At 39.5% G+C, this 9,763-nt stretch overlaps 1 protein-coding gene and 1 non-coding gene across 3 annotated transcripts; both read left to right on the top strand.

The window, feature by feature from the left end:
* The first annotated feature begins 407 nt into the window (after positions 1–407).
* Positions 408–9,016, top strand: LOC133126076 (large ribosomal subunit protein eL21). 2 transcript variants are annotated; one of them, XM_061237893.1, is made up of 6 exons: positions 408–487; positions 1,252–1,330; positions 1,431–1,492; positions 2,567–2,679; positions 2,933–3,083; positions 5,006–5,086. In XM_061237893.1, the coding sequence occupies exons 2-6, from the start codon at positions 1,264–1,266 to the stop codon at positions 5,069–5,071; spliced, it is 459 nt and encodes a 152-aa protein (XP_061093877.1). In that variant the 5' UTR covers positions 408–487; positions 1,252–1,263; the 3' UTR covers positions 5,072–5,086. The 2 variants fall into 2 exon arrangements, with proteins under 2 accessions (XP_061093877.1, XP_061093876.1); XM_061237892.1 differs by lacking the exon at positions 5,006–5,086 and adding an exon at positions 8,894–9,016 and having other exon boundaries at positions 409–487.
* LOC133127807 (small nucleolar RNA SNORA27) lies at positions 2,742–2,876 on the top strand. Its single transcript, XR_009708669.1, has one exon. It is a non-coding gene; the product is annotated as a small nucleolar RNA SNORA27 (small nucleolar RNA).
* Positions 9,017–9,763: the final 747 nt, after the last annotated feature.

The raw sequence follows: 9,763 nt of genomic DNA, 5'->3' as shown, positions 1-9,763 counted from the left end.
CCACCAACCTTGCGGGACCCAGTCATGTACCTTAACCACTACGCTACAGGTCTTTTCTGCACTGTACAACTTCTTCAGCTTTTAACCTCGACATGTCATTCCAACTTTATAATATTCACACTGGTCCAGAGTAGATTGATTGTATACACTGCTGTAAAATCCAGCTATTCCATCTTTCAAATTGAGTCGGTCTGCAGGTCAAGTCATAATTTGGTCACTATTCATAGTCACCACAATCTAAATCAATTTCTTATATGCTACAGTTTACTAACATTTTCTTCTGGTAACAGCTAAACAACTGCTGAAGTAACCACATTGATTAATTTCATGAACTTTACATTCTAGTTATTTTTTACTTTTAATTTCCTTACTTCTTCCTATTTTGGGCCAGGCGATTTGACTAGACTCCTGGATTTACCATAGAGGGAGGAGTCTTGGGGCTTAATCTCTCTTTCCGCCCAACTCGCTAGCTTGTGAGGAGCGTAGAGTAAGTGTTCCCTTTTAATAGACTTTCAAATAATTGCAGTAGTTATCCGTAACATTTTAAATATGGTACTACTTAATGATAATTACACAGTACACGACCGTGTCGTAAAATTTGACATAAGGCATGGCTGTATTATGAGAAAATATGAAATTATGGAGAACTATTATAGCCGAGCTATCGGAGCGTGGCGCTGCATGTGCGTTCGGTTAACTTTATGATGGTCAACAGCCGTAGTTGGACCAGATGTCTTTTGCGTGTAATGTCATAGCCGACACATGTTATTGTCCGGAACCCTTGATTTAATGTAAAAACAAAATCATGCAATGCCGATTGCATTCCCTGCAGTGGATCTTGCACAAATAACTCTCGACTGTGCCTGTGGAACTACAGTTGGCTAACAGGCTCTCGAGAATGTAGTCTAGCCTAACTCGGTGTTCTTACAGTGACCGACTTGGTTGACGGGTGTACTAGGCTGAGGGAGGGGCAAGGCGTAAAACGGTGTATATCAGGCGTATTGTTTTTGGCATATCCTTTTTTTTTCTGCTATCTTGCTAGCTAGAAATATCTCAACCCTGGTCGCTAGCGACATGAGTTGGGTAATTAGAAGTATTATTGAACTGAATAGATGGTTAACAATAGCCTGCTCGCCAGTGCCCTAAAAAAACTGTTTTGCCGCTAATATGACCAGTGGCGGCTGGTGGCCATTTACCTGGGTGGGAAGACTGAAGATTGAGTGTGTTTACCAGTTTTCTATTGCCCTTCAGTAAACCACCATCATGACCAACACCAGAGGCAAGAGGAGAGGGACACGGTACATGTTTGCTCGACCCTTCCGTAAGCATGGTGAGTATCAGCCTGCAGTTAGGGTGGTTGGGGGAATGTGTTTAATGGAGTATTGCCTTGAAAGTTTATGGCTAACCGTGTAATTCTCTTTGTTCAACAGGCCCTATTCCCCTGTCTACTTACATGCGCATATTCAAGAAAGGAGATATTGTCGACATTAAGGTTTGCTTGTTTTTCACCTTCCTGTTTTTCTCCTTCAAGGCCCCAAGGTGAACTTTTTTGGGGGGTGATCAATGATGATGTCTCCGACAATTGTCTTGTAAACAATATGAACTCGTCTTTACTGGCACAAAGCAAAATGTCTGTGTGAGTGTTGAAACTGTAGAATGTTATTTCTAGTATGAAAGTATTCAAGTATATTGAGCAAGACCATTGTTGACTGACATTTATATGAAAGTACTTTTTGACTTATTTCAAATAAGTTTTGGAGATAAAGCACACTTAAATGCCTGCTTATATTCATGTCCTTCCAAGTGTGCAGCAACAATATTTTTGGGTCCAGTGTTTCATGTGCCTGCTAATGTCTTCAAGGTAATATACAGAAGTCTTTCAGATAACAGCATATTTGTCTTCCCCAGGGATGTGAAACTTGTCTATTTTGGAGTCATTCCACACAAAGTGAACCAATTATCTTCTCAGGTTTAACTATAAACAGGCATACACATTGTTTTAAATGGGTTCTGAAAGATTGCAAGGTTTTTTTTCTCCATAAATAATAGGAAAAAATACACTTGCAAATTAGCATTTCATTTTAGGGCATTTTCAGAATCCTGTTAATATAGGTATCACCATTATGAGTGTTTTTGTGTGCATATTCATCGTGCCAAAATTGGGGTTTAAAGTATTTTAGGAAGTGCATGGAGTGTTTTGAACAATTGTATACATGATGTACAAACAGGATTTATAGACTTATAGAAGGTACATTTGACCTTTGGTGAATTTGGCACCAGCTGCGCACGAACACAACTTGAGCTGCCTGCATAGCCATGTGTGATAAATGGTAAAATGCTAAAATGTTTTCTGTCTTAAGACAGCTTAAAATTCTTCATGGTGATATTTTTATTCGAACAGGTTTTACAGGCTGCTGAAAATGCTCTAAAATGAATAGCAAATTTGTGAGTGCATTTTTTGCTATTATTTAGGTTTTGTTAAGAGGCATAACTCTGAGACCATGTGGTGGGAGGTTTTTCTAAAATGTGCCGTTTTCACATGGAATGATTTTTTTGTGTTCTACAGGGAACAGGAACCATCCAGAAAGGAATGCCTCACAAATGCTACCATGGCAAGACTGGGCGTGTGTACAATGTTACCCAGCATGCTGTGGGCATCATTGTCAACAAGCAGGTCAAGTACGTACATGGAGTAGAACAGTGTTTAGGTTGTTGTTGTTGTCCTGCAGGAGGTGTTGTTTGTCCCCACTTTCACTTTGCCACAAGGGAAATATAGTTTCCTTGATGGTCATTCATGTGGGGTAGAATATCCATCCTTTCACAGCTTAGGCAAACAGAACCTGGGTTTGCACTGAGGCCTGTCAAAGGAGACATGTGATCTTGTTTCACTGCTGTGTTCTGTGTTGGTGTGACAAGTGAGCTCTCCCTGCAGGGGCAAGATCCTGGCGAAGAGAATCAATGTGCGCATTGAGCACATCAAGCACTCGAAGAGCCGGGACAGTTTCCTGCAGCGTGTCAAGGAGAACGAGAAGAAAAAGATTGAGGCCAAGCAGGCGGGGACCTGGGAGGAGCTGAAGCGTCAGGTAAGTTCAAAAACTCAATACTGCAGTCCTGTACAGTACCACATTGCCCTGTGATCTTACATGCTCACAGCTTACACAACAACATGCTCATAATTGCATCCCAATGGGCTGCACTGTTTTGGAAACCTTCTGCTTCTATGTAACTGGCTTTTATTAATTTTTCAGCAATTTATGAAGTGAACCAGTAGGGCCAGTATGTGTCAACTCAAATGCGTCTCCAATTTATTTTTCATTTATGTTGTGGTTGGCAATGATGAATGGAAATCCAGAGAATTCAAGCTTCATGTGCTGCTTTGTTTTTCTGCTCGAGCCTTCTGAAATGTAGGGGGCCATCACCTAAAAAATGCTGAGTTGTGTGAAATCAGATTAATTGGCTATAATTCTTCAATCAAACTGCCAAATCATTTAATATTTGAGAATCTTCTGAGAACTTTATAGTATCTTGTTTTCACCTTAATCACATACTAATTCTACAATGTGGGTTATGTTGGAATACTTTGACTTAATTATTTGCATTAACGATTAAAATTCTTGACATTTAAAATGTCATATCTTCTGTACTTCCTGTTCTCTAATACCATTACAAGAGGTGATTAAGTGGTTTAAAGCAGGGTTGCACAACTCCAGTCCTGGATGGCTAGTCTCTGTGCTGGTTTTTGGTTTTAGTTTCCTACAGCACTATAACCTGAACTGTTTCACTCCTGTATTTGCATTCTGCAGCTGTAGTTGTTTCGCCAATGTGTCCTCTTAATGGTCTTGTGCAGCAATTTCTTTTTGTTGAAGAGAAATAACGGCGAGACACAATATACTAAACTTTTTTTTTTCAACAGTATGTTTATTGCGTTTTCAACATTTTACAAAATAATAATAAAATAAAATATAAATAAACCCTTTATGTATGTATCGGACAGCCACACAACTGGTATATACATAGATACATATATATTAGTGAACAAACATAACATTTAAAAATAAGGGCGAAAAAAAGTTAAAAAAAATAAACAAACAACACATGTCAAGGGAGGCACATTACAATGGACATTTTTACAATACTTAAACATTCATCACAGGATTTGCCCTATTTATTTATGTCAGCTGCTCATATAACCACTATTACAGAGTTAATTATCCTTCCCCAGAATCAACCAACATATGAGACAGATCCTTGTCCCTGAGATACAATATACTAAACTTAGTCTATATTTGCCATGAAGCCTGTTTTATAGCTGCTCCTTCATTGTAATGAGTGAAGCTGGGCAGAACAATTTAATGATTGGCTGTCTGACAATACCCATGAATATAAACTGAGGCATGTTTTTTCTGGCAGTTTTTTTTTGTCAGTCACAGTTGCCGGGTTGCTCAGCTTCATAAAAAAAATGAATGGGTTTCCGGCAACTGGTTAACGTAGTTGCTTACTGTGAACGGGGGTTGGCATTTTAGCGTGCCTGTAGCGTGGTTAAGGTAAATGACTGGGACAAAGGTGGGTGGTTCTAATCCCGGTGTAGCCACAATAAGAACTGCAAAGCCATTGGGCCCTTGAGCAAGGCCCTTAACCCTGCATTACTCCAGGGGAGGATTGTCTCCTGCTTAGTCTAATCAACTGTATGTCGCTCTGGATAAGAGCGTCTGCCAAATGCCAATAATGTAATGTCCAAGAAAAGGATTTTTTTTTTTTGCTGAAAAAATTCCAGTACTTGGACATACAAGGTGGTCAAGCATGAACTGAAGAGACAGAGGCAGTCTCCACCATTTTATAATCGAAAAAGTTTAACTATGAGTTAAAATTTCTACCTCTGATTGGTACATGGTTATTTGACTCATTTGACTGTCTTATCATATAAAATACTTAATGCATGAGCACACTGCAACCCCTAACCTCCAACATCAACAAATTTCTAAATCTGAATTATTTGGTCTCCCAGAATCCTATATTTTTCAGGATTGAAGATGAAGTGTCTCTAGTGATAAGATGGGCCATACATCCTTGAGCTTGGGATGCAAGTAGGTGAAAGGCTGCAGGCCTGCAATGTGAGGGAGAATGGAGAGAAAAGGAGGGAGAGGCTGTATTTTGCAGGCTACATTTTGACTCCTGCTTGGCATTGGGCAGCTGAGCCATTGCTTCCCTGGAAGGCCTGGCATCTATTGCCACATCTGCTTCTTGAGACCTCACAAAGGACTTAATAATTTAGTGAATGTATGTAAGTTTCACTTAATTTAATTACACAATGAGAACTCTTCTGTTTACATTAAATCCACAAGCTACAGTTGTACAAGCAAGCAATCTGCGGCCATTTCAGAGGGTTAAGAATGCAAACACTGCATGGAATTTAAAGCCACAGGATTACAGTTGTCAAATAATTCCTGTGTGTGTTAAAATCTGTAGCTGTTGTTCACTTATGGCTTGTTCTATGGCGTTTTTTCATCCATGTTTATTTGTTGACAAGCTAATTCAAATTTCCGGCGAACTGAACTTTGCTTTCCACTGCGATATCTACGTAAAATAAATAAAGCAACACATTATCATTAGCCTACTTATCCATTGGATATTGAAAGCGAGAATTCCCTGCTTTCAGCGAAAAATGGACACATTAATCTCACCACCACGATTGTCCCATGCCATATAAAATGCATTTGCATTTAAAATACAAGTTTACTGTTACATAAAAATACATCAAATAGTTCAGTGACCTGTATTGGAATCAAAGTAAAATCATTAGACCAGTTGCCTAGGGTAAAATAGCCCTGGTGTTACATCAGGCAAGTATTGCGTGACCATGTCATTTGGAGTGCACAATCCTGTCTGACAAAGTTGTTAGCAGCAGCATATTTTCAGATTTCATGCAAATGAAGTCTATCAGGCAGAAGCCATAGGGAAGACAGATGAAAACATGAAGAATTATTATTTTAAACAACGTATTAAAAAAAATGAATAAAAAATTTAAAAAGACTCCCGATTGGTCAGCATGCCTGGATGTAAACTACAGATTTTTGCTGTGAGGACACACTGCACGATGTCAATGTATATATTTAATTTGGCAATTAGGCTGAATTTCCATTATCTGACTTAGAATGTTAACATTTAACTTTTGAGATGGCCAAAATAAAGTTTAAAAATGGAATGGAATTTCTCAGTGAAAAAAGATACGACCTCTTGCGGTGATAAGCAGTATCGGTTAACCGGTTAACCGTTTAAAAAATGGGAATGGTAACCGGTTACAAAAACTGGTGATATGTCACATCCCTACTTCAAAGTGGACATGGCAACGGTTTACTGTAGTTTTCATAGCAAACCTGAAATCAAATATTAATTTACAATTCAATATAATGTTCTAGGGGATACAGAATTAGACTGCATCCATATTATTGTATTGTTCTTATGCGGTAAAGTTTCTTGAAGACCCGCAACCATGCAGCATATATTACATGTAACCGGGCGGGCATGGAGGACGAAATCAATGAGCTTGTCTTCTGGAATTATGTGTGTTAGGTACTCGTGGGCTGCTCAGAAACTGCCTTTGGAAACATGCTTAACAATAACTGCACGCGATTACTCATTTTCACTAACACCACAATTGCTACCGTTTTCCAAGTGTGTTATTGTTAAAGGGTCATATGCATCAGCACTCTCTTCCTGGTTTTAGTATCCAAGATGCCCACAAAACGTTGGCAATCTGTGACATAGGTTTTTTGAGAAGTCGATAAAATTACTTTTTCGCTAACCCTTCCCCCTCCGCCTCCTGTGAGCAGCTTTCTGTTAACATGCACCGTGGCAAAAGTGTAGCTGAAGTGGAGAGAATATAATAGTGTAATAGAAATGAAGAGGGATCAAGGAGCAAAATCACCAGTAAATAACTTAACTGACTAATCAGTAAGATCAACAGGGCTCTCAGAATGTTTCAAGGCTTTTGGCTGTTTTAGAGGCAGATTACGTAGACTCAGAGGTTGGGAAAATAGCACTTTGACTCTAAAATATGCATACTTAGACCAACGTTTTCTTTATTAAATCTTTATGGAACACAAATCAAAAACTCAGACATGAAAAGCTTAAAAACAAGGAAACTGTATGTAGGCCTTTTAACATTGCATGTACTTATAGATCTTTTGAAATGGTTTGAAATTCTGTTTCAACAACAGTTTAGTACAAGGAAGTGCTATATTTTTATTTAGATTATTTATCCCCACTGCCAAAAGCTCTGTGACCCCCCAGCCTTACTTTCCCTCAACACATTCTCTGTGGTTAATTATCTGTTTTTTTACATACACACGTAATTTTTTAAGCTATGCCAAAATAATTGCGCAAATGTGTAGGCCTAGCCTATGTTGTCTTGATCATGTTTTCGGACATGCCGTCTTAAAGTAATGGATAAAAGATGGTGCTGATGTCAAAGGGTTAAATGTTTCTATTTGTGTTAAGAGTTGCGCTTCTCTGCCATGGTCAATTATATGTTTTAATTTGTGAAAGTTTAGGTCTGTGTTGAAATGAATGTTTACATATGTCTTTAGTTTCGCCTTCTTGAAATGACTGAACTATGGACTAATCGAGTCGAGACCTATGCTAACTACACTGTTGTGCTTGGCTTTCTTTATATTTGGGCTATAGCTTATAGGCTTCATCCTTTCACAGTAACTTGGATGGATAGCTAACTAGCTAACAATCTTTGCTACTACCTGCATTCATTAGATAACTACCAACGTAGTTGTATAATAAACACATTGGTGCCAAGTCAATAAAATGTTTTACATTTTTACAACTCGTGAGCATTTTTCATTTATTACATTTTCCTGGCAAAAACCAAACACAAGCATAATTTTCATTAATGGCATTTGGCAGACGCTCTTATCCAGAGCGACGTACAGTTGATTAGACTTGTCTAGGTGACAGTCCTCCCCTGGAGCAATGCACGGTTAAGGGCCTTGCTCAAGGGCCCATTGGTTGTATGGGTCTTATTGTGGCTACACCGGGGATCGAACCACTGACCTTGCGGGTCCCAGTCATGTACCTTTAACCACTACACTACAGCCCCCCCCCCTTCAGTCATATATATTTTGGGTATGTAGCCATTTCGAATTTGTACTTTGGTTCTTGGTTACTGTAACATTAGTTAACTTGGCCATATCACAAAGCACAATTTCTGAGCTCATTGGAGAAGTTCAGAGTTAAATCCAGGACCCTTCCAAAACTGGACTGGAAATGTTTGGTCAGGGAATGTTTTCAAACTATTTTGTACATTAATCAGGCAACATTGCCGATTGCGGAGTAAAGGGTTAATGCAGCGTAACTTGCATTTATTCTAAGCCAATATGGGTAGGACTTTCTGCTAAATGAAGGTAATGACTTTGAAGCAAACTACTAGGTAGACTGGTGTTCCTTTTTTAGCTGTTGCCTTTTTTCAGACAGTGTCGTTAAATTTTTGCTCAGTCCTTACAAGTTAGTCTGTTTATCCATTAAAAGCTTAGCTTAACTGTATTCATGTTACCAACATCAGGCATCCAATCATTGTCCCCCACCCAATGAAATTGAAGGTGGCAGCAGTGCTTGGAGTGCTGGCCAAAGTTTACCATTTGCTTGTTTTTATTTGTACTTTTCTACGAAAATAAAAGTCCTTGAGCCGTTAAGAAATGTAGAATTCTGACCAGTGATGCCTCAAGTTACAATTGCACATCTGACCGGACTTGATCCATGGTGAATTGGTTTGCTTTTTGTATTTAACCCTCCACTAACATGCCTTATGCATGCCTACATTCATCATGCAGTCACATCCGTAATCATGGTCTGCTAGTTCTCATGTCTGTTTTGTCTCTGTTTGCAGCCAGCTGCCCCACGGCCTGCCCACTTTGTCAGCACCAAGAGCAACGAGCCCCAACTGCTGGAGCCAATCCCTTATGAGTTCATGGCTTAATGTAAATCAATAAACTTGTTTCGCTCACACTGATATGTTTCTGCCTTTTTCTGCCTCTGTGTCCGCACATGAACCTGACTCTCTGTTGCTACCTCCTGGTAGGACCCTTTGTCCTCTTATGTGAATCATGCCCCATTGGCTCCACCAGATGAAAGGCTTATGGAATGCAACCTATCACCTACCAATAACCTATCAATCGTCCTACTCCGAGTCCGGCCATGCCAATTGTTGGGCAAGGCATACATAAGGTAGAGGAAATTATATTTTGTTTACAGCCTAACAGCCTGGAATTGTGGACACCCTACTGACCAGCAGGGTTCACTGTTGTACTATGACATGCTGTTGAAACCCTCCCTTCCCTGTGCATCATCCTATGGGACTGCCCCCTGCAGCAAACACTGGTACTTTCCAGATTCAATACACTGGGCCCATAGATGCACAAGAAAAGTTAAGGTTGAGTCTCCCAGCAGCCCCCTCTTATTTAAGATGTGCTGATGAACAGTGCTTGTGAGAGTGTGTGCCTACATGTATGCCTAAAGTGCATATGTGAATGTGTGACTGGTGTGAGCATATTTCTACATTGGCTTCAGAAAAGAACCTGAAGATATATCCAGACTTTCATGATGTTGATAGGTCACATTAGGAAGTTGTGATTTAAAGGATTTGCAACAAAATGACTAAACATGACTACTTTAATTTACATAACATTGCTGTGTCCACTTTATGGGGCCCTGAAATGGCAGGGGGACCTCAAATTGTGTCCGGGGTCTTTTATTTACT

This window comes from Conger conger, chromosome 4, assembly GCF_963514075.1.
Source record: "Conger conger chromosome 4, fConCon1.1, whole genome shotgun sequence".
Lineage (NCBI taxonomy): Eukaryota > Metazoa > Chordata > Actinopteri > Anguilliformes > Congridae > Conger > Conger conger.
This window is presented reverse-complemented; position numbering and strand designations above follow the sequence as displayed.